This window comes from Stylophora pistillata, chromosome 8 (genome assembly GCF_964205215.1).
Source record: "Stylophora pistillata chromosome 8, jaStyPist1.2, whole genome shotgun sequence".
Taxonomy (NCBI): Eukaryota; Metazoa; Cnidaria; class Anthozoa; order Scleractinia; family Pocilloporidae; genus Stylophora; species Stylophora pistillata.
In genome coordinates this window covers 28,914,721-28,941,723 of record NC_142526.1, presented here as the reverse complement: position 1 = coordinate 28,941,723, position 27,003 = coordinate 28,914,721, and the positions used below count along the sequence as shown (strand labels likewise).

Sequence of the window (27,003 nt, the reverse complement as noted above, 5' to 3'; positions counted from 1 at the left end):
TTCTAAAATCTTGAGTATAATTATGCAAGGATATTGTGGTTTATGCGAAATGATTGAACTTGTGAAAATAATCGTCAAATAAAACCTACCCACCCTAAGGAAGAAGAGAGTTTGCAAAACACAGCTGATTCGTTGCCAAGGGAACAGTTCATAATTTACACGTGAAGTCCTCAAGCGAGTCTAGCTGCGATATTTCTGACTTTGTGGGTAACTTTTTAGTGATCGATCGGTAGTTTGTTTGGGAAAGAATTGTCATCGTGAGGCGTGAGATTAAACTGGACGAGGCAGCAAATTAGCAGAGTGATGTCTCGACCAAAACGACCCGTTAACGGCCGAATTTCGGTTCATACCTACGATATTGTGGACGAGTTATTGGAGGACAATGGTAAACATGAACTCTCCAAGGTGAAGTCAAAATAATTTTTCTATATTTAAGTACATTATCAGCGTATATATGATGATGGTTAGAACAACCCTTTTCAATGTGTTGAAACTTGATACTGAGTGATTTTTTCGTGGCTGATTTTACTGCAGGATAATCACAGACGAGCGGTTTCGGCGTCGTCAGTCGAAAGACCAAAACCTTTTGGATCGTACTCGGAAGTAAGAGCTTCTAGTGCCAAGTCAGCCTGTCCTTCAGACCACACTTTCAGAATTCAAAGCTGGTTGAATGAAAAATCCGTTCGAAATATTCAGGTAGTTTAATCATAGATTCTAGAGCATTTGATCGTTATCCGTTAACTTCTAAATACACCAAGTGACTTGTGTTCCTAACATAAACATCATCGAAACAGTCGATACAGAGGAATACTTTGACTTTAGCATTGCGATATTGATCTGTTTCACTTCAAATGAAAGGATTGTTAAAAATGTCGAAAATTGAGCCAGAGAGGAGTTTGTTTAAAGGAAAATTTACTTTAAGGAATTTCTCGTATTCCATCTGATACTTAATTATTAACTTAGACAAAAGCTCATCTCTGCATGAATGTCCAACCACATAGGGGCCTTAACACCTGAGATTATTCCCTGGTGCGTTCAAACCGCGTAAATCAACAAAGAAGATAGTGATGGAACTCTCCAGTATTTTACAGTTTTCATCACGATGAATCACTTTTTCTCCTTCGTAGGAAAGGACCGACTTTGAGTCACGAGCCACTAAAAACATGTACACGACGCTCCTTGATAATGAGAACACTTTTGTAAAGGTAAGCCTGTTAGTTACATTAAGTGGCAATTTCGGTTCCGTTAGATAATCCATGTATTTAGTTGGGGCTCGAGTCGTCGTACAAAAAGTGACAACTAAGAACAGTAGTTATTTATTTTTAAGGCGTTAATTAGCATACCTCAATAAAAGGCATTGTTGGTTGACACCAGGAACGTTAATATGGTCAGCGAAATCATGAGAAGAGTGATTAGTTTTTATTTTTTTGCCGCAAAACGGAAGACACACACTAGCATAAAATTTGGATGTACCTTAGGAAGTGTTGAGAAATTTGGTGACCTGATCAAAATAATTATATTTTACTTAATTGCTCAAACTAAGTTTTTTATAAATAGCATATTAACCAACTTAACTACTGTAAATAAGAGAGGCTCGTCTGTACACTTTTATTGCTCTTTTTTAGTTGAATGACTGAAACAATGCTCAAAAAAAGAGAAAAAGAACCAAAGGCAAATTATGTGAGAGATAGCATATTGTTTGCAACTTGTCACAACTTAACTGGTAAAGATCACCCTTAGAAGGGTAGTGAAACCAAATAATGGTTTTATTTCATATCTTAAAACAAAACACTTGGTCCTGATTGACTTGTACCACATTATGAATAATTTGTGAGCAACCACATAAGTGTCCAATAACAAAGTTTATTTTTTGACGTCTGTTATTTAGTCCCCAATACTGTGCATGCATCTATAACATGCAGTTATATTGGGTTCTCATGGGCTAATTTCTCTAACAGAGATAGAATATCACAAGGATTCAACTGAACTTTCCACAGAGGTTGAGAAACTATTTGCATGTAATTGGTTAATTAGTAATAGGCCATGTACAGTTTTCAGAAGAAATTGTAGTGGCAGGGAATAGAGTTAAGTGAATAAAAAATAGCCAAGGCCAGAAAATTCTCCGTGCACCAATGCCTTATCTAGAGAGGTGTTGACAAGTCCGCAGGAGGAATCAAGTCTCAGCCCTTTGCATTTCGAGCTATGATGTTCTACCACTGAGCCATAGACTCTATAGTGAGCTACAAGGTTACATTCATGGAGCATTTTGTCTTGCAGTTTTGAGGAAGCTACAAATTTTCCTCTGAATGGTTCCTCCCACAACATTGAGTTATCAATTCTGACTGTGTTTAGTTTTATCTGTTGTCCGACTCTTCCCCTGGCCTTTCCCCCAGCTCCCCCATCCTTCACAATGGGATTGTGGCTGTTAGCAAACAAACATTTTTTAGCCATCAAAAACATTGACTCATGCATCTGCTAATTTACCCTTTCATATCGACAGGATGTTGACAGCTTTATTGACCAGAAAGAGGCTCTTGACAGAAGAAAGAAAGAAATGCTTTTCAAGAAATGGAGTGAGCAAGTATACAGTCCTGTCAGGGTAAAATAAATGCATATTATTTATAAACTAATGTTCAAGCTCCATTATTTGCAGCCTATTGTCAAATTGCATTTGACTGGTTCAGTGTAAAGTGCCTTTGGGCCAACAAAACTATTGCTTGAAGATGATAGTGTAACCATGAAACAGCTTGTGCTAGTTGCAGTGTGTTTGAGGTTATACCCAAAACCTTGTGAAGCTGATTTACACAGTTTGACTTTTGCCCACAAACACTGGATGTTTTAATTAATAGATGAGAAAACACATAATTTTGTGGCTACTGTGCAGTTCTCTGGTTATGGTGCAATACTCTGGCTACAGTGCAAGGTTCTGCAGCTAAATTTTGAAGAGCTGAGCCACAGTTAATTCTCACTCAGGTGTAAAGTGACACATACAGTGTAACTGCCTGGAAAACCAACAGAATATCATAACTACAGAAAAATACCACATTAAGTGGAAATAATCCTGTTTGATGGTGATGTTTGTGTCACAATTAAATAACCGATAAACATATTCTCTTTAGGAAAAAATAGACGAAGAAATGAATGGCCCAAACTACAGACACTTGGATAGAAGGAAAAGGAATATTTACAAGAAATACCTAGATTATAGTAACAAGAAGGTGAGAAAAAATATCAATGTTTATTTTCAATGGTGTTTTTTTAAAGGAAAATTAGACTTCAGAGGGTAAACTAAGAATAGTTCAAAGAGTGTAAAACAGGATTTCTGCCTGCTGTCTTTCTAAGGCCTAGTTTATACGTCACTCTATAGTCGAATTTAATTCAATTAAATTTGTCGTTCCGTCAACATAAATCGTGACGTGGTTTTATGCATCGAAATCAATACGATCAAATTGAATTCTTTTCCCAAATGCAGTGCATCTGGTCGGAGGTGTCATTTTGAAAAAAATTGAAATACATTAAGAAAATGTATGCATTTCATTCGACGCGACGCTAGTGGGACTTTAAAACTAAGACGCATTATCGATATTTTATCTGTCTTACCAAGACGGATAAAACGTCAAGGACAACTTTAATTTACCAGATGAATTTAATTCGTTTTAGACGTTGCGCTATCATCGAATTTAATTGCTTGTGGGACCTTGAATTAAATTCGTCTGGATTAAATTAGACTGTAGCACGACGTATACACTAGGCCTAACTGAAGATAATAAAACATATTAATTCCTAAAACTAATACTTTCATGAAAAAAGACTAAGCTTGGTTTTTCTATCACAATTATTGAATCACAGGGTCAATAAATTGGAAACATATCGCCATTTTCCAAACCACTACAAAGTGTATTGAGCAAAGTGTACCATAGATGTAGATGTACAAGGAAGGAAAAAGGGAACTTTAGAAATTATCAAAGCTTTCAAATCACCATGCCTACCAATATATTTATGACATACACTAGCATTGATACAATTTCTTGACCACACATGTAAATGTCATTACCATCACTAGAGCATGATATTTATATTCCTTTTCACTCAGGGTGTAGTATTCCTAGATGTGATGTCTCCTGAGGAATATGATCCACTAGTTCTTAATGCTAACCGGCCTGCACCCTTAAAGGTGAGAACCTTTCAGACATCAAAGTAAACATTGACGCCCTAAAGGCTTTAGTAGACAAATGAATAAAGGCTGATAGTTTTGAAAGAAACTGTTTGGGGCTGCGTTGGTGGGAGTAACGAAATAATTTGGATATAACAACAAAGTTGAAATGGTAAATTGGCCACCATAACGATTACAAAAGCTGACGTTTCAAGCATTAGCCCTTCGTCGAAGCGAAGTAGACAAGCCAAGTGTTTTCAGCGAGTCTGACCACTCATATTTAAAGCATTTGCTATTGTTTGATGGTTCAAGACACTGCTGTAGACTCTAGTAGACAAGCCAAGCTCTGTCGGAGAGTCTGACCACTCATATTTGAAGCCTTTGCCATTGCTTGATGATTCAAGACACTCTACCATCCACTATCTGTTCTTGCGTTACATTTTAAGGATTTTTCTTTTTACCTAAAAAGGAAAATATTCAGAAATGACAAGGAATTAACGCACCTCGTTGTGTTGGGTAAAAACATACATGTAACTGGCAACCCAGTAATTAACGCAGTGGCTTCAGAATTTCATCAAATTGTTGAAAAGTGTAAAAATTGTTACATGCAGTGATGCAGAGTAACACAAACGGTCTTCAATTCAGACATGAATATTGCAATGTACAATCTGAACAACCAATGATGAACACAGATCTAACTGACAGTCTCTACTATTAAGCAAAATTTTTGCAAATCCAAATCATTTAGATAAGTTACCACTGGCAACTGTTAAATTCACTTCTGAAGTTAAGAAGGCTCTCATAATAACTTATATTTGATGGATATTTTCAGGCAATAACACAGAAACTAGATGATCCATTATTATCTCAAGGAACTACAAGATTGGAGGAAGATCGTACAATGGTGAGGTGTATCACAGGAGATACAATGAGTGACAAACAAATCGAGGAAATCCACCTCCCTCCAGCCCCATTGGTGCCTCTGGGTCGACATGGCACTGAGTGTAACACTTGGCTAAGAATGCAATTACATGACATTGACAGTGGTGTTAGGAAAAGAAGCAGGTCAGTTTTAAGTACTTCTCTCCTTCTCAAGATGACATGATCTCTCAAAAAATTGCTATAATTTTGACAAGTTTGTAGTATCATGAAAGAAACCATGAAGAGTGCAGAATTGAAACAACAGGTTCTGGCATTTTTTTAATCCGCCCAATCAAATAGAACGTGTGAAGAAAATTGAAATCACAACTTGTTCCTTGATTGAAATGTTTCCATAACTATGGTATCACTAAAATGTCAAATTCAAACCATTTGTATTAATTTTTAGTACTTTTAAATCACAGCTGGTGGGTTAATGGAGTGCAATTATGAATTAAGAGAACTGTATGCTACATTCAGTGACTAAAGGATTGTTGGTTAATAAAGAATATCTGACAGCAAAAGCTTTGTAAAAAGACTACAGTGTCACTCAAAAATTTATATAAAAAATTCACTGAACATTGCAAATTCTGAAGAAAGACTTAAAAAATTGGTCTTTTCATTTTCATTGTATGGGTAGCCTTGGTTTGGGGTCTTTTATTTTCTAAGGACTTAAAATCAGTACCATGCAGATTGTTTGAAATACCTTATTTCTAAACCTTAAAATTGTTTCTGCTTCTCATCCTTCCCTAGGCTTCGTATGAAAGGACTCTACAATGACTCAGACATTGACTATGAAGAGTGGAGAAAGCTGGAAAGGAATCCTGACACTATCGACGTTGAATTAAGATCACAGAAGAGACGACTGTTTAGAGAAAAACATGCTACCACCCTTCAGTTTGACTGGCCTGAGCTGCCCTCCATCAGTAAAAATACCACATACCATCCACGCATACCCAATGTCTTGCCACTGGGCACTAGTTTCGAATATTATCCAGAGCTCAGTGCATCATTTTGACAACAGTTAAAAAGAAAATTTACAGAAGGGGAGAGGGTCTATGGTTCTCAAAAATGTTCATGTGAATTTAAAATATTTTAAACAATTTTAAACTCCACAATCTTTTCGTGGAAAAATATAAGACTTTTTAGAAGTAAAAGCATTTTGTAAAGAAGTACAGTGAAGTCTATTTTTAGAGGATTTTTTCCAAGTTATGAACACAGCAAATCACATTTATATTTAACAATTGTTTGCTGAAGGCGAGGTGAATATCGTCGAATAATCCCTGAGACCCGAGACGAAGTCTCAGGGATTATTCGACAATATTCACCGAATCTGAGGCAAATAATTGTTTTAGTATAATTTCAGAGCTGAACAACAGAGAAATTTCTAAAACCATAACATTTTAGTAACATTTATTAACATTTTATTTTAACATTTTTTATTACACGACTCAGGCAGTCAGAGGGCTAACTAAAATCAACCAATCAAAATGTTCTATTGCCAGTCAATATTCTCTCAGTATTGGACTGGGCAATGTTCTGAATGGTCCCGAAAGAGACCGCACTTGTGTCCCTTTGAACTTCAGTCGTATAATAAATCTCTTATTAACCAAGCTTGCTCGGGACCGTACTGGAAGAATATTAGCCCTCGGTCTTTTTTGTACGGACCTCACTTCGCTCGGTCTGTACTGTCAAGACCTCTGGCCTATATTCTCCCAGTATGGCCCTTGCGCTTGGTTAATAAGATATATATATATATATATATATATATATAAACCGCGTGGAGTGGTTTATATAGCATCATAGAAGGAACCGCTCGACCAATCAGATTGCTGGAAACTCTTTGCTCAGCTCTGAAATTATACTAATACCACTTCTAAAGTAGTTACAATGTAAATAATCTTATAAACATATTCTGATTATGATCATCTGCAGCTGCTGACTTAAAATAAAAGATCTAAAAATAAATGAAAAAAAGGACAGCAGATGTAGTAACGTGAACTTGTTTTGGGCTAAGATTAATTTCCTAATTTCTCCTTTCATCTAATCAAGCTTACTTGATAAATTTCTCTACGGCTAGTCCCTTCCGACACGTGTAGCAATCATCACGTTTTTCCTCTTGCCTTTTTCATTCTTCTGGGAGGAGGTTTCCTCGTCCTTCCCAGTTTGGACAACTGCTCTTCGATGGCTTTTCGCATATCGATGTAATCAGGTATCTGAACATATCGAATCTGTCTTCCATGAATAAACATGGTCGGAAAGTCGACAATATCACCACCGCTTCCTTTCGTAAACTTGACATCTGACATTCGGACATTCATAAAACCGTCAACATTTTCAATCAGTCCTTCTGCCGATGACTCGTTTCGTAATTCTACAATGGTCCTATGACCTTCTACTGCTTGTAATAGACAAACAAGGCTTCTTTCTGCCACGGCTCTCTCACGACCGCCCGCCATTTTGGAAGAACGGGACGAACAATAACTTTACTACCCTACCCTACTAGAATGCAGAGGCAGCTCTCTATGTAATTTGCTCAGGGTGCGTACAGTAACCAGTCAAATATTAATTTTGAATTATATTTGAATATTTGAAGTTCAAAATCAAGCAAATAAATGAGATGATTTGCTTCCCAACGTAGAAAATAGCAGTATTTTTTACCTTAGGGGAGTGAGGATAGGGTAGTAAGATTTTTCGTATATGCCACACAAAGTGCATGGTGAAGGTCAACAAATGGCGGGAGATTACCGCTCGAAAAGGCTCTAAGCTTGAAAATTTTAAATATTCGGCGAGCCATCATGATCAAAGGGGAGTTTGCTCTGAAAGAAGAGCTCAGAGGATTAGAGGAGAAGATGTCGGAAATTATGGACGCTGAGCACAAGGTACTCGTTGGTAATTACATTGTAATAGTCAGGTTACGATCGGTGGCTACTTGCCATCTCCTCTTATTCATTGAGCTGCAAATGTTACAATTTGCAGTTCATTAGGCTAAACTTCAGAATACCCGGCCACTCATTTACATGTCATTAAATAAGAATAGCGTATAAGAGGAGGGATTTCCGCACAACCCCATAATTTTTGAAGCGAAGCCATGGTCCCAGAGGCAACCTTCTGTTTTCACCAAGTTTTCTTTATCCAAGAACTGTGGGCACAATTAATTATGGGGTTGTGGAAATGTTGCCAGAGATTTTGAAAAATACCCAGTTATTCTATTATTTTTGTGAATATTGAAAATGAGCTAGGGCCACGAAGACTTTTTTTTCTCCCATCAGCCAGCCTCACCTTTGCCTGTCCTTGCTCTTTCAAGACTTATAACTCATCTCTCTCTCCTCATTTTTGTGGAGTTTCAGCTCCTTTGTTATACATACATTCAGCATATTTATATAATTAGCATATTTATATAATTGCTGATGTGATGCTGATTTTCTCCATGAACTCTAATTATTATACCCTACATTAAACTAACTATGAAAAATTTGATTGGCCAAGAGCATTCAAGCAGTATACAATAGCATGTGAAGTTGCATGACGGTTAGCTCAATTGGTTAGAGCACCGGATTGTGTTGTGCGGGAGGTTGGGGGTTTGAGCCCTGGCCGGACCAATACTCATGGTCTTGAAATAACTGAGGAGAATTTGCTACCTTTCTATAATATCAAGAAGTGGATAGATATTCTAGTCTTCTCGGATAAGGACGAATAAACTGTAGGCCCTGCCTCCTGCAGGGTTAGGGATAGGAGATGTTAATTTCCTACGCGCAAGATTACTGTGTGGTGGATGTCCTCCCTGGAGTGGGATTGGTGGGTGTTACACAGGACCCCATTTAAACCAGCTGAGTGCTGAACTGGGCTACCTGTTTAAATATTCGTAAATACATACATACAATACATACATATAATATGATAACCCAATAACTGCGGTGGATATTGCATTGACATGTTAATTCAAAGTCTTCATAGTTTCCAAGCCCATCATCCATGTAGTGTTCTCAAACTTTTACAAATTCAGAGAGAAACCATAAATTGTTGAACACTTTTAGAAAATGTATAATAAAACAATTGATATTGAATTTTGTTTTCACATAATTATTATGAATTACCTAATCTTGTGTCTGACTCAGACCTCAGTTTTCATGATTTATGATATCATGCTCAACCTCTTCCAATAATATTGTTTATATTAAGAATAAAATTATCTTTTGACAGAATTTACAGTTGCTAGGTCCAGACAGCCTTCGTCACCGAACATCACGTCACTATCTTAGAAAATATCTGGAAGTTTTAAAACAAGGTAACAAAAAACACTTACTGTATATGGTTTGAGATTGGTGGGCTTTTCTCAGGGCTCAACACTATTAGATTTTTTTCAACTTACTAGCCAAGTCGGTAGTGACAACTTAGATGTCATGCAAATTTTAGTTTCTATACTTAAGTCAAACTGGTTTGTGAGAATAAAAAAAACTGAATTTCTACTAGTCTGTGGCTAGTTGGCTACTGGTGGTGTCAAGCCCTATTTTCTACATTTCAACAAATCTCTAGGGGATTTTGTTTGTCAAAGCCCAGTAATTATTACCTGACATCACCTTTAAAACTAGTTTCCTCTACGACAACCTTATCAGGTGATCCCAACATACTGAACCAGACCAATCATGAACAACAAGTGTGCTACTTGAGTCCTCAAGCAAATAACATCATTGATAGGTGAATCAGTTTTCACCAACCAGTTGACTGACAAATAACTGCTTACTTGACTATGATGATGGCATTGGCTAAAGCTCTTGTAACACCAGTTACTTCTGCAACAATAGTCATTAGGAATACTCTTGGTCAGACAAACAGACTTCATGATCAAAAAGCTAAAGGGCTATTCCATCTGAGACATGAAAATTTGACAGATTTTCAAATTCAAAATATGAGAGCCAAACGTATTTTTAATGAAAGCTTATACATAGTTCTGTAAGAATTCAAATCTAGATTGGCAGTAGTGGCCATGCCCAGGGTGTGTGACGCCATTGTTTTTTAGGGTTTTTATTAACCGAATAAGCCATTTTACATAGCAATATCTAAATTGCTATATCTCAAAGAAATTGATTGCTATGAATCAGATTTTGAGATCTTAACTACTCACTAGGATGGACCTTTCAATGCCAAAAGAAAAAAATTCTCAAACATTTAATGCCTCAGACGTACAAAGACATAAAAAGTGTTGCAGACGTGACCTTCAGGGTATGATTCAGAGCAACATTTATTTAATTTCTGTGTAGGTTCTCAACTGTTTCAGGTCTTATTTATGCTGCTCTTATGGTTAAGTATTATGATAATTTTGACACCCCAGCTTGCTCAAATTTGTCAACTGTTTAAGAGATATTGGGTTGCGGACGTGACTGTTGCGGACATGACACATTTGTAAAAACCCAGAAAACCTCATAAAATTTTCAAACATGAGAAGATATGTTGATATTTAATGACACAAATGATAATTATAGACATATTATGATATATGTAAAGTTATCAATTTTTTTACAATTTTCCAAAATATAAATGCCCTTTGATGCACAAAATGACCTAGATCATCAAATTTTTTATATATTATGTGTTATTTATTTCCCAATTTACGGATAAAAGTAATAAAAACAGCATTTTTACTTCAGTGGCATTACTCTGAACATTATTAGTGGTGAATGAAAAGCTCTTTCCTGAACATCCCCAAAATGTCACGTCCGCAGCAAATTTTGGTCACATCTGCAACACAACATTTTTATTTCTTATATATGTTATTTGTCATTTATTTTCCAATTTACAGATAAAAGCAATAAAAACAGCATTTTTACTTCAGTGGCATTACTCTGAAAGTGATTAGTGGTGAATGAAAAACTCTTTCCTGAACATCCCCAAAATGTCACGTCCGCAACAAATTTTGGTCACGTCCGCAACACAACATTTTTGTTAATAAATCCATGGTAACAAGTAATTTCTATAATATCTTTTCAGATTTATGAAGCACAATTACTATTGCATTCAGTTAGTGTATGCAGTTTTTTTTTTAAGGTTTTCAATTCACAGGAAATTTGAACTAACCAAAAGCAATTCAAATCAGTGGTTGTTTTAGGAGTCACATCCACAACACACTTTGAAAAATTATTTTCTCTGGATCTCTAAGAGATAGTCAAAATGTTTTCTGGCAAAATAAAAGGTACTTCAGGGGTAATTTTATGACATGACTCATTTCAATTCAAATAGTTTGGATCTGGCTTTAGGAGACATTTAATACTCAAATTTTGCCTCTAAATGTCACATCCGCAAGGTGGAATTGACCTAAAGAAATGGGCCAGGTGTTGACGTGTCCAAGGATTATGCAGATTAAGTTGGAAAGAGTGCTTAAACCCTTGAACTCGCAAGATCTGATTGTTAATTCTCCCCTCTCACTGCCAGATTTCCTTGTAAATTAGTTATGTGAATTTGGGGCTCGATCATGATAATGACTTCTACCTGATAATTAAGTTTGAGAATTCTTATCACCTGTTTGCTGGATAATGTATGAAGAGTATTAGAAGAAGTTACATGTTAATCAGTTCAGGGAGTTAAAGAGTTAAAATAAGAACTGGACCAGATAAACACCTGCTATGGCTCAAAAGAGTTAATGATAGAATAATCATGGTTTAAACTTGTGTGCTATCTTTATTTTTTTACTAAATCTTATGTTATTTCAGCAACTTTCATGAACCTTGATGTAAAGGAGTGGATAATTGAAAATGACCTACTTGTGAATCGCATACAAGTGAGTGTTTCTCACTATTATAGATCTAATCATTTAAAAAAAGCACTCAGTTTACTTGGCAGGAGGACTAAATTTTGTAACAAGTGTTGAAAAGTTAAGCATAGCGCATGACAAAGCATGACAAACAATTCTAGAATAAGCTTTGATTACATAATTACTGCTGGAAATGTGATTTATGTGTAACCCTTTGTTGTTAGAGTACCCGTGAAAATATTCCTATTATGTGTTGCGTGGAATATGGAAACTTGTTCATGCTTTCCGTCTAAAAACACGTAAGAACACTAGTTCCGCAGGATTTATGTAAGTGTCCTCCCATGTCTATGAAATTCTGGATATGTGGTAATTAAGTTGTTTATTCCAAGGGAAACTCGTATTACCTTCTGTATTTTGTATCACGCATGATTTTAATTAGCTACCATTATGTATATAAGAACCTTGATTCAAGCAATAAAGGGGATTCAGTTGATTGTAAAACAGTTGAGTGCCCTCCACCCCATGTGCGAGCTCGCGTTAAACCCAACGTTTGCCTAAGCATCGAAACAGCTCGATCGAAATTATACTTCACAAGCACCAGAGAATGTGGTCCCGCAACCAGGAAGGGTTCTGACACTATGTAATGGTGTAAACTTTGTTTAGTAAAAGTTGTGTTAGGTGAAACACCTAATTGATCAGTGTTGCTTTTCATCTCATGAAATCAAAAAGGAGGATGACAGTAAAGCATCAGTGCAAAATGTTTTGGAGAATTTCACATCTCTGTTGGAAAGAGTCCAAGGTGATGATATTCCACCAGCTTTATTTTTACATTTTGTTAAGAGATGAGGGTTTAAATTTACCAAGGTCTGATGGGTATTCTTGCAACAATGCACCTCCCTTTTTATTCTATGGAAAGATACCCTCAGTTCTTAAGGTTTCCCTTACAGGCTAATGATTTTCTTATGCTGGGCATGATGGGGTCAAATATTCATTGCCTGAACTCAGATTTACTCTTCATTCTTTGCTGATGCCTGAATGATGTAACGGTGTAAAGGTAGGCTGGACTCTAGATCAAGAAGGTAGATTCAAGCCCAAGGGATGTCATCATTATACCTGTCTTGTTTTGGGAAAGACATTTAAAATACTACAAGTTTCAGTGCCCCTATCAACACTTGGTTGGAATGTTCTGTTACTGAGCCAGGATGAACATTATGTGAGTGGAAAACAATTCCCTCTTGTTTTGTTGATTCTGATTATTACTGCATTTAATTATGCAATTTCCTTTCCCCTATCCGCAATGACTCCCTATTCCTTCAAAAAGGAGAAAAAAAGTAGAAAAAGGTTGAAATGCTGGCTGTTCATCCCAGACTAATCCCAGAATTAAATTTTACCTTTCATAGGCATTCCACCAGATACTTCCTTTATTTGCTATGAACAAGCAGTCGCTTATAATTTGAGCCACTTGTTGTTACAAGGCCAGGCAAATGTAAGCGTTGGAGGTATTCACAAAACTGCAGCTATACTCCACCAAAGCATCTGTAGAGGTATGTACACACCCCATTATGTACAATGGTATATAGACTCAAGAAACTTTTTTAGTAACTACACCTGCAGATAAAACCTTGTGATGAGATCAAGTGAATTTCTCACAGGGCTCTTTTCAGCTAGTTGAGCAAGTTTGAATTTGACATGCTTAAAACTTCAAAGCTAATTTTTTCCTTGATCCCCCTTCAGCCCTTCCTTCATAATCTCTCCTTTAACTTTTGGCTTCATTGGTTCATCTTTTTTTTTTTTTTTTTTCTTAACACATGCAGCACTTGCAGCTTTCAGAATAGAACCTTGTCACCAAGGAGAAGAAGACTCTAGCAATGTACATCTATTTGGTCCAGCAAACATTGAGTGTACTATAGACACTCTTCTACCAGCATTGTTTAAAGAATTGATCAATAGATTTATTGGGTGTGGCCCCCTTGTGCTGAGTTGCTGCCTTTTAGCATTTCTGTGGTTAATTGATGAGAAAGGTGAGGTTACTTATAATTAATAATCAGTCTGAGCATCTGTGCCTGGCTATGCCTGTGTTATCTGTGTGTTTGCCTGTTTAACTTTGAGACTCTGTCAGTCAGTGTCTTTACGTGTGTTTACATGTAGGTCTTTCTGCCTGATGGTGTGTTCATCTGTCTGTCTGAAAACCTTTACAATCATAACTTACAAATTTTATCTTAGGGTGTTTTTTTTTAAAATCAAGATTAGGAAAATCAGTGAAAACTTTATGATACACCAAACAAACACGGTGACGGTTTTAAGGGAGTACAAATGGTAAATGACTCTCAAACTAGTATCAATCATTTCTCTGTCAGTGAGGGTAATTCAAGACCTAATTGATGTCTTATTCCTGTAGTGAACCAAGCTGTTAAACTCCTTTGCCTGATGCAAAGTCAGTTGAGACTTTTGAATTCAAAGATGAATTTTACTGATGAGGTAGCTTTGAATATCTTTCTGTGGAAAATAGTTTATAAAAGATGATGTTGCTCTAATATATTAGATGTACATTTTTTATAAACATAGATAAATCAACCATCAGTATATGTTGTATTTAAGGTATCTGCAATTCCTCCACATTGTTTATAGAATGAAATGATCAAAAAGGATAATGCCAATAGCCAGTTTACTAACACAGTGGAGAATTTAAACTTTTTTTTCCCCACGTTCTGTCCAAAGGGGAGCGGAAGTTTATAAATAGTTAAATGAGATAAGAACATTGTGATACATTATAATCAAGTTACTATTTGTATATTTTGTTTAACAGTTTTTTGTCTACCTATAGATTTTAAAGTACATGCGGCCTATTTACATAATATTATTGAGGTTGTTAAACTAAAATCATAGAAATTATCATTAAGGTTTACCACTTTTTTTCTGCACACTTGGGGTGACAACTTTACAATTGCCTTTCACTTGCATGGCATAATCTCCACCAATGCCACCAAAATAACTGAAATTTATATATATATAATGGCCTGCACCAGGCCGTATTCGAACGTAACAAAGAGATGCAGTCTTTGCACATCAGATGCAGATTGGGGGCAGGCACCCTGAACAAAAGGAATGAACTGGCGAGTGCATGCTGCCACTCTACCAAATACTTGATAAGGCATGCTTGAACCATCAACTTATAGAGGGAACTTAAGTCAACCGGTGTTTTATGCACCTGACAAGAAAGGACTACCAGACCCCCCTTTCGAAACAGATCTGTAGTGCAAAGCTTTAATTTTATTTTCCTACACAATTGATTATATATAATTATATATACCTGTACACAAATCTTTATTTATGATATATATTACTTACACTACATAAACTCTATTATAACACATTAGCTGTGATACATCACTTACCAAATACATTACTTACCATAAGCTTCTGAATTGTTATTTGTTATCCTTTTTTTTGACTATTAGGTACATGCTGATCGATTTCCTGTATGCCTCTTCAGTTTAGAATATAGCTCATCAATTTCTAACTGTATAATTACTTCCTCTACCAACTCAACCAACTCAACCAAAGACTTGACAGGCAAGATAACATGTTCATATTACTGTAGTTTTTATTTTAGTTACTATTTTGGCTAGTGATGACTATGATAATTTAGGGCTTGTACTGTGCGCATTAACATGTGAGTAAGATCAAATGTGCATAACATAATAATACAAGTGCATATTAAACAAAATTGTGTCAAAAGTTAAGGTGGTGCTTTGTCGAACTGTATTCCTCCACAGATATACAGAGACTGTTGTCAGTGGTGACTAGTTTGTTGGCATTTGCCCTCTTTGCAAATAAGGAATACAAAAAGGCGCTGGAAACACTAATGGGCAAGAAAAATACTGATGATGTTGGTTTTCATGATCTCTATCTCAAAGGTTTGGAGTCTTCATATATGAATTCAGTAAACTACAAAAAAAAAAAACAAAACAAAACATAACAAAACAAAAGCAAAAACAAAAAACCAAAAAAAAGAAAGAAACGTGCATTTGGCAGTTGAAATACTCTTTTCCTTGTCTAACTGTCATTTGATTCAGTTCCTGCTCTTCAGTCTGGCAAAGGGAGTAACTGTAAATAATCCACAGCTTCAACCTTTGTTATATTTCGAACAGACCTTAACGCAGGATGTATAAGATTAACAACGATTTAATAAACAGTTGAAAGTAGACAGGTTACATGTGGTCATCAGTGGATCCCTTGATGGTTTTCTTCCTGAATATCCCATAGCTTTCCTAGACATCCCATAGCTCATAGCAAACATCCAGTATCAATATCTTCCAGTTTATAAGAGCATAACACCTTTGAGAGTGCATCGGAGGGGCCTAAGAACTAGTGAGTTTATTTGTTATGTCTGATTCCAGGATACATTCTCTTTGAACAAAATCAAGTGGATGATGCATTGAAATGGTTTCAGGAGTGTTTATCCTTCTCGCAAGGACAGAACAGAGCAGTGGCTTTGAATATGCTGGGATGCTGCTGTGCAATCAAGGTAGATTTCTTGAGTAAAAGATTAAAAACGTGTGAAATATGCAGTCTTTGGGCTGGTGGTGTAGGGGCTGGATTCCATAACTGGGTGCTCTTAGTTCAAGCCCTGGTTGGGTTATTCTTTGGGAAAGCAAATTCTCTGAACTGACATCGTAATCATTTAATGGCGGACAGTAAGGAGAATTACCAATTAGATCCTGGGAGGAAAAGGGTGAAAATGCCTCTAGCTTTCATGTGTCACCTCTGAGCTTGGAAATGACTGCATACAGCCAATGTGACATTTTGAGGTCCTCTTAATAAGATGTTGTCGATCATTACTTATTATTATTCTGTATAAATTTCCAAGGGGAAACATCACACTGCGGTAGCAAAGTTCAAGGATGCCCTGGAAGATGATTTCCAGCAGCTGGAGGCTCTTTTTAACATTTCTCTTCAATATCAAAAGATGGGCAAAGTTGAGGCACAAATAAAAGCTCTGGAACTTTTAAAACAGGTATGTTTAAAATGTAGAAATAGTATTACCCCTTGTGAATAAAGAGGGTAAATTTCTAAAGAAACTGTGGTGCTCCGTCGGTGGAGGTAACAAGGTAATTCGGTTTTATCAAGTTGATAATGTAGATTGCCCACCGTAAAGAGTTAAAAAGCTGACGTTTTGAGCGTTAGCCCTTTGTCTTTCGCTTTGACGAAGGGCTAACGCTCGAAACGTCAGCTTTTAAACTCTCTAGGTGGGCAATCTACATTATCAACTTAGTTGATAAAACCTAATTACCGTATCACCCCTTATGTTTACTTATGCGAGAGTAGACATTACTGTAATCAAAGTTGAAAAGCTAAAAAGGCCAAGGAGAAAAAAAATGCGATTATTATCCTAACATAAGTATTCTGCATATTCTCCATACCGTTCTCTATACATTTCCTCAGCTGCCAACAAGGAGAATTTGTTTAACAATCAAAGATTCTTTAGTTAGTGATCATTTCCTTTATTCTCCTGACCTTAATGTTTGATTCAGGGGGGATATTGTAAGGAGAAATTAGATGCTAGTCACGTGTAGGTATCGGGGGGTTTAAACTAGGAAAAAAGAAAAGAAGAATAAGAGTCAAGAACACTTCCTGTTTTACCACCGGGTCTGAACTGGGAGCAATAACCACCTACTGTTTTGGGTGACGAGCCAGTTTTAGCCCATTGGTAGCGAGAGGAGACAGGTTTGGGTTCGATCCAGTTTTGGTGAGATCCGTAATAGTGTTGCCAGATTTCTCAGAATATCGTGGAAAGTAAAATTTCATCGCGTATTCTCGTTGTATGCTTGTTTGTTTGTTTGTTTAGATCATCAAGGCCAGAGGGAATGAGCCACAGACTTGTGAACATATTGCAGTAACTCCTCGAGATCAGAGCATTGAAAAAAATAAAGGCAAACTAGGTGAGGGCTTAAAGTTTACTTACTTTTAGCTCTAAGAATTTGATGTAAACTCAAGTGATCGCACTGAAACCGGCATTGGGAGATCTCTATCAAGGAATGGACTTCACAAAGATTGAACTTGATAACGTTACCTACGATAGGCTAGCGGAAACGTTTTACTTACATTTGAGATATATCAACATCTGCCAGAAACTATTTATCTTTTAGTCTTGCAGCATGTCAAGAAAGCATAATCAGCCAATGTTTTCTTGGGTACAACCAGCTTTTTTAAAGGAGCAGAAAATCCTGACCATCAACTGACAAAAATTATTGCTACCTCTGATGTTGTTTACGCTCAAGTTGTTCAAACGTCAATTGTAATTATTAGCATCTGTCCTTTTCAAAACAACCCCGCCCGGAAAATCAAGCAAAGCAAACTAACTAAGCCGACGACTTATACTCTTTAGTTCTTTCCTGACAAAAATTTTTTTCGAAATTTTGGCTCTTTAGATTCAGAACTATCCGTTCCTCCAAGATTTTCCTTGGGCAGTTCGAAGTCAAGTGCTGGCTTGTCAAAAGAATTGGTTACTTACGTACTGGCAAAAAGATATTCAGAGTTAGGAAGGTTTGTGTGCTTTGTTTACGGTAATCACACGTTATTTGTCATTACTAAACATCGTTTACGGTTGCTGCATTTTATTTGCCATCGGTATACGTCATTTACCGTCGTCTGCGATCCTTTACCCTCGTTAGACGTTATTAGCCGTCACTAGACATCATTAATCGTTGGTATACATCATTTTTCGTCTATAGGCAGCATTTACTCCCGTTATATATCAAAGTCAATACATCCATATCTTTTGCTAGGTTCGAGGAAGCAGCGACGAACTATCTGGAGTTACTGGTCAATATTGTAGAAGTGCGCACGACGAACTTTGTAAGTATGTCATGCCATTCTTACTCTAACCGGTATTTTTGTTTAAAATGCATTTTGAACCAGCTTAGTTATTCCGTCTTCAGCTGCAAGTTCAAAGAAATTTTCATGATTCCTTGCAGTTCTCATCTCCGGATTTCATAATGTTTTTTTTCGGATTTAGATTTTTGTTTTCATCTCGATGAAAGACATACTCATTTCTCGCTAAAATGCAACCAACAATCATTGTTAACGATTCTCCAATCTTGGCAGCTCAGCGTCCGAACTCTCCCCAGTCCGACCGAGTTGTATATAGAATGTGCACTTGCTCTGTCTAAAGCTGAGAGACACGAAGACGCGGTGACAATTTGTGATAAAGTTCTTACTTCTATCGAGCAGGGCGAACCTACTGAACAAGGTATGTTTGAAGTGAATTCGGCTTGTGATAAGCTTTCCCTCGAAAAGGGGTTTCCTCAACCGTTTACTGGGATAGACAAATATCGCAAGATTTGCTTACGAACAGCCATGTCAGTTTTTTTAGAACCGTTTTCGCCTGGCGATTTCATCTTCCTCATTGCGTTTTGAAAGTAGCGAACTGATTTTTCTCCGACCAGTTGTGGGTATAATAAATGCTTTGTTTAGTTTAAGGTAACACATACTTGCCAGTTATGTTAGCTACTAGCTTTAAGCCCAAACTGTGTAAAACATTCTTGGTATGTTTCCCATTAATTTCGGTGTCTGTAGCCTGGGTTATCAGGCGCACTGCTAGGCTACAACCCCACCTTCCCGTTCCCCTGAGTGAAAAATAACTTGTTCATCACAGGTTGCTTTAGAAATTGACTCTACTTCGTCTTCGCCTTCAAAGGTCACAACAATGAATCAAGTATAAACGATAAAGCTCCCAGGAAAAGGGTGCGATCCGATGACGGGGAAGATTTTTTGAGCACCTTTAATAACGAAACGGTGTCTGAAGATATCCAGGTGCTTATGTTGAAAGCAGAGTCATTGGTTCATCTTCAAAAACCACTAGAAGCCCTGCAGTCTCTCAACAGGTACTGTGAATTCTTCGTCATGCGTGTTCGATGTCACAACATATCGTGTCGCTTCGTGTCGCTTCGTTGCAGCGTACTAAGAGAAAACTGTCAAGTTTTAGTGACATTTAGCTTTACTGATAAGGAAGAAAAACCAAAGGGAGAAATCTGCTGTTCAAGTTAAATCCTTGTAAAGTGTTTCGCTTCCAAGTCCATTCTTTTGGCATTTTGAAATCAAAACCACGTACGGTATGACCAATTACAATGCGCCAGAGAGCGCAATGAACCAGTCAGGGGAACATTTCGTAACAGGCGTTGAAAGTTTGCGACTGGTTTCTGATGTTTTTTTTGATAATGATAAAACAAAAAGTCTTCTGATGGGTTAGACCAGGGTTTACAAGCGCTTTATACTTGGAAACAATCACATAACTTTGCCAAAAAAAAAAAAAAAAAAAAAACAGCTTCTCATCTAACTTGATAACAAACTTGTCAAAATCATCCTAGGGTACTGATCGCACTGGAAGATGTCCACTCAGTAGGCGACAAGGATGACGATGGACGACAGAGGAAAAGGAGAAAGCTTGACTGCGGTAAGTTCAAGTGATAAGGCTTGCGGCAAAAATATAACACGCGGTAGTCGCCAACTGAGCTGAAGTCGCTCATATATCTCGCGTTTGACGCGCTGTTGACTTTTAATCAGTCTGACGACCTCTCTTGGCCAACAAAGGGATAGGCGTTGAGTCTGTAGAAGACATATGGTCCTATTTAAGTTTTCAGCGAAACCTTTTCTATTAATCCTATTTTTTTTTCAATTATTGCTTAGAAGGAGACGAAGTTTCTTGTGAGGAGCAAAGCGAAGCTGACAAATCGAGAAGGCCTGTTAGAATAAAGGTGAGTATACAATTTTTTAATGCAAGGTGGGTTTAACTTTATTCGTCAAAGGTAACTTTCTTTGGTCGGCAAATTTAGGTTAACACTGATTGTACCGCCCTGGACAAAGGAAGGCGGCCAAAAAATTGCGTGTGAAAGGTGCCTTTCAGGAACGCACGTAGCGTCTGCGTGCTTGATGAACTCATGAAAAACTCGCAGAAAGCAAATTTAATTATATTGTTTGAGTTAGCGTATTGTCCGCCTGTTGTAGTTATTTCATTGTTAGTTTTGATTGTATCATTTATCATGAGATACTTAAATTACCGTGTACGACTCTGTCTAGGTAATATGCTAGATCATTAAAGAATTTAGATTTTGTGATAATCATGTAGTGCCACAGTTTCATCTTTTAGCCGTCCGATCAACCGACTGGCTGTCTGTCTTTTTTTCGTAATGTGTGTGTTTTTTCTTTCCTTTAAGGTCCAAGCCTACAATCAGAAGGCTTCTATTCTAGACGGACTGGGTCAGACCCACGATGCTTTGCATCAGTTGCATCTTAGTCTTGAGTGTTCACCAGGTAGATTATATAACTAGCATCAATTGTGACATAAACAAAACTGCTTTTGGCTTTTGCTCGAACGGTAGGGAGAAAAATGTGGTTCGACCCATCAACATTTGTTGGTGAGCAGAGGCACTGGTGGAGTGACCTTCTTCACAAACGGCTCGAGCTCTGACCAGAATCTTTACGAGTACCGTATCTACCCCATATTGAACTTCTACAAACATTCAATATTTTTAAAGAAAAGTTAAGGACATAGAGCAGAAATGGAGAAGGAGAGTCATTTTTCTTTAGCTGCCCTCTCGTATTCCCTCTGTCGTATGAAAACAAAAAAAAAATACTGAACTAATGAAGCCTGGAAAAGCTAAAATGGTTTTCTATGGCTGTTAACATCATGGTTGACTTTTATTTCGTTCTTGGGCAAAACACGGCCCTGAGTCACAAACATGAGCGCGTCAGAGCGTGTTTTGTGGTTGCAGCTAACTTACCCCATAAGAGCGCTTATCGACTGAGTGTCATGAAAACGAGACCAAAGTAATCACCACGGTCAATCAGAAGCAAGGAAAATATTATAGGGAGCCAATAACAACTCAGAGCGGCCGTAAGCGCGGGAAATAGGCCATTTCCGAATTACCCTGTGCCTCTTTTTCAAAATAAGGCCTGGTGCTCAAGTCTGGTGAAAATGAGTTTAATTTACATGTGAATGAAAACGTCATATGAAAAGATAAGCACCAGTACTCGCTTTGAGAAAGAGGCTAAAGGTAATTCGGAACTGGGCTATTGCAAGAAACCAAGACGCGAGTTTTCCTGACTGAGCGAAGTTAAGGTAAAACAACACAATCACGGATTTCTTTCATCACTCAATTGAAAATGCTCCAACTTTCCCACACTACAATTTTCCCTATTCTTTCAATTCTCAACATTCTTTCAATTCAGAACATCCTGAGACGGTTTATAAGCATACACAGTTGCTCTTGAAGCTTGGTTCAAGGAAAGAAGCAGTACACAACTGGCTTCAATTCCGAGGCGTCCTTTTTCGCTCGCACAACGGGGACGTGGATTCCCTTCGGAAAGAGCTGAGGTAAGCTTTCCATTCCCCGGCGGATCGTTTGATTACTTTAGCTGATAAGGGGATGTAATTGGTGAGTGAGTCCGGTGCGTATTTGTACTGATTAGTTGTGAAGAAGAGATGGGATACAAGTGAATCCTTTACACGCATTGCAAGTAACGAAGAACATTGAGGTTAGTTTTTATATGTCGGGAAAATCACAAACTATCAAGGATTTCACTGTTTCACGACCCTCCCAGATTTTTCCGACAAATGAAAGCTTTAAATCGTAAAGATCCCCGATTGCCGAAGACAAATCGGGCAAATCGGGAACGTTGCTATTTTTCCGACGCGTCCCAGATTGCTGTTATTATGGGCAATCATTAACGACATATGAAAACTTCAATTTTTGCTGTCGGGACGTTAACGTTAGTTTTAGCTCGCTACCAGTCCTCAAGTTGCCTAGCTTCAGTTCCCTCGAGTGAAAAATAAAATTCAGCATCCGAAGAATCTGGGACAGACGTCTGCCGACGGTCGGGAAACAATCATAAATGAATAACAAAACTTATTTTGGTTTTCAACAGTTCCTCCACAATAAAATTCCTGGAAAGTGACGTCAGCAATGAGCAGGTCCGAGAAATAGACGAGTTGACGTTGAAGTGGTTGAGCGAGAATAAAGAGCAAAATGTCTTCTATCCACATGCTAGGGTTTAAGACTGTTCGAGCGAATGTTTTCACAGATTTAAGAAACATCCAGCGAAGTTGTTAACATAGATACCAGCTTTTAGCGTTGAAGATTATTCCTAGTTCCATCGGTAACAGTCCGGGTTACAGTAAGTTTTTTAAGCAATGATAAACTTTACGACTGTTCTACATGTCCTTATTTGGGAATGAAAAGGAAGGAGAGACATTGTTTTCGTTCACCATGAAGAGAAGTTAGGATACTAAGTATTCGTTATCGTTTCTGCTGAAATGACTCAAATTTTAATAATGCAAAGACCATACAACACCCAATAGCAAATAAATAAAGGAATTATAACTTAACTTGTGTTCTGCAGCGGGTTTTAACGCAGATCATGATATAATATACATTGTTAAAATTTATCCGTGTAGGAATTTGATAACTTGCCAGATTTTGGGCATCGTGAACAGCCAATTAGAATTCCTGAAAGGTCGCCCCTTTCTTGGAATCCTGTATTCCGAGAATGTAATCGAGTTTCTTAGAAACGTGACTGACGTCAATGTCTGATGTACCGCGATAACCAATCAGCTTACAGATTAATCGCTTCACGGTTAAGTCATTCTGTCATGCAACTTTTGTTTTCAGCTTGAAAATATAAGTTTTCTTAGAATTCTCTCGAGTGTTTCTCGTAGTTATTAGAGTGTGGTGCAGCGATTGTTTCACATTCAGTCGAGTTGAAATCCACCTTCCAAAGGAATCACGCAGTTTGGCAGATAAGTCGTACTCTAAGTTCGTTATCGTTGGGTTTTCGTTACTAGCCACTTGAACCTTCATGGCCAGTTTCAACTCCAGCTCGAGAAATGATCAGTATCATCAACTAGGTACACAGATTCAGCAAAAGTTTCAGGATAATCGTCAAACGAGTGAAGTTTTTGATCGGAAGAATCGATGGAGAAAGGAAATTGAGGATTTGGTGAAGACTGTCTACCCGTCATGTCGACTCGTTCTTTCCGGCTCGTCCGCAAACGGGTTTGGCAGCATTCATAGTGATATAGACCTGGTTTTGTGCTTTGAAGGGGTAGCAGTGACTGGGCCTTCCATGTTGAGGAGAATAGAGTCGCTTTTTACGAGTAACCGTCGTCGTTTTCAAACAGAGGTAATACCACACATCATTCAATAGTTCAACGTATTTAGAGAATAAAGATTTAATGAATGTAACCAAGAAGTTACGATTAATAGACCCAACGTTTCGACACTCCTGTCTAGTGACTTCATCAGGGGTGATCTAATCGCTCCTTCAAATCTTGATGATGGCGGATTACTTCCTGAGGCCTATTTACACCTCGTCAGATAAAAGGGCTGCTAATTAGTGAGCACATAAAAGGAAGTCTACTTGCAACGACTGGATTACCCCTGATGAAGGCACTAGACAGGAGTGTTGAAACGTTGTAACCTCTCGGTTACATTCATTAAATCTTTAAACCAGAGCAGCATCAAACCATGTCTGATACCTAGTATTGTGTCCTTTCTTTTTTTATTTTATTTTATTCTTTTCACAGAGGGCACGGTTTACTGCGTAAATGCAATGTCTAAGGAGGAAAGCAATGCACCAAAATGGGTTGCATGTTAATTTTTCGAAACTAGAAAGTACCTTCACTTTATTGTAAACTGATTGAAACTGGAAACTATCATCAAAGGCTCATCCAAATCATCTCAAACTTGCCTAAATTACACATTTTGCTTTGAACTTCTCCATAACCATACTGGCTTCAGTATTACTAAAACCATTTTAGCAAAATCTTGATAATTTATTCGGTAGTGTCGATCAATGATAACTTGACAATCATTGGCATCAGTTCTGCCCCAGAAGTCTGTTATGTCGGGAAGGTCACATCAACTTTAAGCATATATAAATTATCTACTAGATATACTTTCATCGTCGACTGACACTGTGTGCTTGAATTTTTGTAAACCATCCTGAGTTTGGAAATCTTAAGGCTGTTAACTGGAAAACTAAACAATTTATATGAAACAGTGATTTGTTTTTAAGTTCACTTTGAATTTTGAATAATCCCCAGGTGATTCCAAGCGCACGAGTTCCTATCATCAAGCTCAAAGATAGAGAGAGATCATTTGAAACTGACATTAGTGTAGAAAACTGGACCAGCGTGAAAAACGCCTTCGTTTTAAAATGTTACTCCGAGTGTGACCCAAGAGTGAAACCACTAGTGATGGCAATCAAACTGTGGGCTCAACGGGCAGGAATTACTGATGCAAAACTGAAAAGGCTTGCAGGTACGGGGTGTACCGATAGTTACAAAAAATCGCTCATCAAAGGTTGAATAAAGGGGGCACGTTTCTTAAAAAGAAATGTGGTTCTGCGTTGGCAGGGAATACAACACCAATAATTTGATTTTATGAACAGCGTTGCTAAATGGGCCACCGTTTAGAGATTGTTTTGCAAATGCTCGAAACATCAGTTGTAGAACTCTTTACGGTGGCTATTTATATTATCAATTTAGTTGATAATAATTTAGTTGATAACAATTTTTCGTTGTAACGAAAGGTTGGTTGGTTGGTTTGATTCGCTTACAAGCTCAATAATACACATGTAAACATCCCTTCATTTTGACTGGCCAAGATATAAGTAGCTTTGCAGATAACACGATGCGGGTAACTTCTGAGTGACTCTTGGTGACAGGTTGACATGGTAGGCTTGTACTAAGAGCAAAACGCATAAGAGAGAGTGAAAAATCAAAATTTACAGAAACCAAACAGGAAAACAGGAAAATAGCATAAGCTGATCTACCTCTGAGCTACAAGGATCTCGTTTTATATCTTTATTATTCCTAATTTTTAGGTTTCGCTGTGGTTCTCCTGGTAATCCATTATCTTCAAGCGGGTTGCACCCCTTCTGTTGTGCCCGCCTTACAACAAATGTTCCCTGCGGTCTTTCAAGCTTCTAACAGCATTATCATCGACAAGCTTACTTCAGATGATGTCCCTGCTCAAATTCGAGCGTTCAGTTCCGGTAACAAGCAGAGTCTGGGCGAGCTTCTGGTCGGCTTCTTTCAGTATTACTCCACCTTTAACTGGAGTAGAACCATGTCGATTCGTTCAGGAAATACCCGACCGACTTCGACGTACGACAAGATATGGCAGAGACCGTGCATTCGCCTGGAGGACCCCTCAGATGGAGGTAACGTCACCAGATCCGTGTATGATTCCTATGAGTTCTCACGCATCAAGAGTGCGTTCAGCAGCGCTCTCTCGCGGTTGAGGCGCAATCCGTCGTTGGAGGAAATCTTGTAGGAATTTGAGATGAAACCGAGGTCGATCCCTACATTACTCCAATTTTGAATTTTGGCCTTACACAGTTAAAACTCGCCAAAAAAATCAAATTTTCTTTGTGAAGCTGAGTGATCTCTTTACCAGAGCCATTTTCATGTTTAAAACTAGATGAAAAGAATGTTACTGGGATTGCCAAGAGTTACGATGTGAAAGCTCCAGATGTCTTTAATAAGTACAATATGGGAGACTGGATTTTTCTTTTCATTCATATATTCATCCGCAGTTTTTTCTGTTATCTTTTGAAGAGCAGCAATACTGCTATATATATATTTATTACGCGACTCGGGCAGTGAGAGGGCCAATAACTAAAATTGCCAATCAAAATGCTCTATTGTCGGTCAATATTCTCTCAGTATTGCCCTCGAGACTTTGTCTCTAAGACAAATGAGTTAGTTCAGTTTTTTTTCTTGATTTGATTGTACTGTATTGAGTGTCAGTTCTTCAACGTTATTTAATAGATAAATACTGGTTCGTTGTTATCGAAAGCCTAGTGACTTTGGAAAATGTAATATTTAAAGGCCATTTTAGCATCAACGAATAAAATAGCTTTGTTTTCATTCCATAGCAATTAGTTTGATATCGTTGATGGTTACTTAGTTTTTACCATTGTCTGGTATCCATTTTGAGTTTGCAATCAACTTCAGTTGAATTGAACAGAGCTACACGGTTCACGTAAACTATCACAGATAGTCCTCAGCCGCTAAGCTACAGTAAAAAAAATTTAGTTGTAATCTTCAAGTACAGGAGGAAGTGAACAGCTGAAGAGCAACTAAATCTACTTGTTGCTTCATTCGGTCGTTCTACCGAAA

The 27,003-nt window shown here is 37.6% G+C and overlaps 4 protein-coding genes across 6 annotated transcripts; 3 read left to right on the top strand and 1 right to left on the bottom strand.

Annotated features, from left to right (window-relative positions):
- Positions 1-19: 19 nt before the first annotated feature.
- On the top strand, positions 20-7,345 carry LOC111324119 (protein FAM228B). Its single transcript, XM_022927617.2, has 8 exons — positions 20-405; positions 535-696; positions 1,128-1,205; positions 2,501-2,599; positions 3,120-3,218; positions 4,094-4,174; positions 4,986-5,218; positions 5,825-7,345. Exons 1-8 carry the CDS (start codon positions 304-306, stop codon positions 6,087-6,089), a joined length of 1,119 nt encoding a protein of 372 aa, XP_022783352.2. The 5' UTR covers positions 20-303; the 3' UTR covers positions 6,090-7,345.
- Positions 3,220-7,567, bottom strand: LOC111324130 (U7 snRNA-associated Sm-like protein LSm10). The gene is made up of 2 exons (XM_022927627.2): positions 7,129-7,567; positions 3,220-4,614 (listed from the first exon to the last, which is right to left on the bottom strand). The coding sequence occupies exon 1, from the start codon at positions 7,528-7,530 to the stop codon at positions 7,177-7,179; it is 354 nt and encodes a 117-aa protein (XP_022783362.1). The 5' UTR covers positions 7,531-7,567; the 3' UTR covers positions 3,220-4,614; positions 7,129-7,176.
- Positions 7,568-7,611: 44 nt separating this feature from the next.
- On the top strand, positions 7,612-23,265 carry LOC111324004 (uncharacterized). Of its 3 annotated transcripts, none has more exons than XM_088729443.1 (21): positions 7,612-7,953; positions 9,275-9,359; positions 11,779-11,846; positions 12,549-12,618; positions 13,220-13,363; positions 13,634-13,840; positions 14,218-14,297; positions 15,278-15,392; positions 15,596-15,736; positions 16,220-16,347; positions 16,690-16,836; positions 17,668-17,761; positions 18,251-18,365; positions 18,608-18,677; positions 18,927-19,071; positions 19,519-19,705; positions 20,189-20,274; positions 20,511-20,575; positions 21,035-21,131; positions 22,050-22,194; positions 22,746-23,265. In XM_088729443.1, the coding sequence occupies exons 1-21, from the start codon at positions 7,870-7,872 to the stop codon at positions 22,873-22,875; spliced, it is 2,403 nt and encodes an 800-aa protein (XP_088585569.1). In that variant the 5' UTR covers positions 7,612-7,869; the 3' UTR covers positions 22,876-23,265. The 3 variants fall into 3 exon arrangements, with proteins under 3 accessions (XP_088585569.1, XP_088585568.1, XP_088585570.1); XM_088729442.1 differs by having other exon boundaries at positions 7,614-7,953; positions 20,508-20,575; XM_088729444.1 differs by lacking the exons at positions 7,612-7,953; positions 9,275-9,359 and adding an exon at positions 11,010-11,028 and having other exon boundaries at positions 20,508-20,575.
- Positions 23,266-23,662: 397 nt separating this feature from the next.
- Positions 23,663-26,758, top strand: LOC111324025 (poly(A) RNA polymerase GLD2-B). The gene is made up of 3 exons (XM_022927509.2): positions 23,663-23,999; positions 24,922-25,138; positions 25,704-26,758. Exons 1-3 carry the CDS (start codon positions 23,676-23,678, stop codon positions 26,153-26,155), a joined length of 993 nt encoding a protein of 330 aa, XP_022783244.2. The 5' UTR covers positions 23,663-23,675; the 3' UTR covers positions 26,156-26,758.
- Positions 26,759-27,003: the final 245 nt, after the last annotated feature.

Bases quoted from the DNA above. Each gene is read 5' to 3' on its own strand.
- LOC111324119 (XM_022927617.2), top strand. From the start codon at position 304: ATGTCTCGACCAAAACGACCCGTTAACGGCCGAATTTCGGTTCATACC. The intron at 3,219-4,093 runs GTGAGAAAAAAT...CTTTTCACTCAG, and splicing joins TAGATTATAGTAACAAGAAG to GGTGTAGTATTCCTAGATGT. The intron at 5,219-5,824 runs GTCAGTTTTAAG...ATCCTTCCCTAG, and splicing joins GGTGTTAGGAAAAGAAGCAG to GCTTCGTATGAAAGGACTCT.
- LOC111324130 (XM_022927627.2), bottom strand. From the start codon at position 7,530: ATGGCGGGCGGTCGTGAGAGAGCCGTGGCAGAAAGAAGCCTTGTTTGT.
- LOC111324004 (XM_088729442.1), top strand. From the start codon at position 7,870: ATGATCAAAGGGGAGTTTGCTCTGAAAGAAGAGCTCAGAGGATTAGAG. The intron at 20,275-20,507 runs GTAAGTTCAAGT...ATTATTGCTTAG, and splicing joins AAGGAGAAAGCTTGACTGCG to AAGGAGACGAAGTTTCTTGT. The intron at 22,195-22,745 runs GTAAGCTTTCCA...GGTTTTCAACAG, and splicing joins TCCCTTCGGAAAGAGCTGAG to TTCCTCCACAATAAAATTCC.
- LOC111324025 (XM_022927509.2), top strand. From the start codon at position 23,676: ATGGCCAGTTTCAACTCCAGCTCGAGAAATGATCAGTATCATCAACTA. The intron at 24,000-24,921 runs GTAATACCACAC...AATAATCCCCAG, and splicing joins GTCGTCGTTTTCAAACAGAG to GTGATTCCAAGCGCACGAGT. The intron at 25,139-25,703 runs GTACGGGGTGTA...CCTAATTTTTAG, and splicing joins AAAACTGAAAAGGCTTGCAG to GTTTCGCTGTGGTTCTCCTG.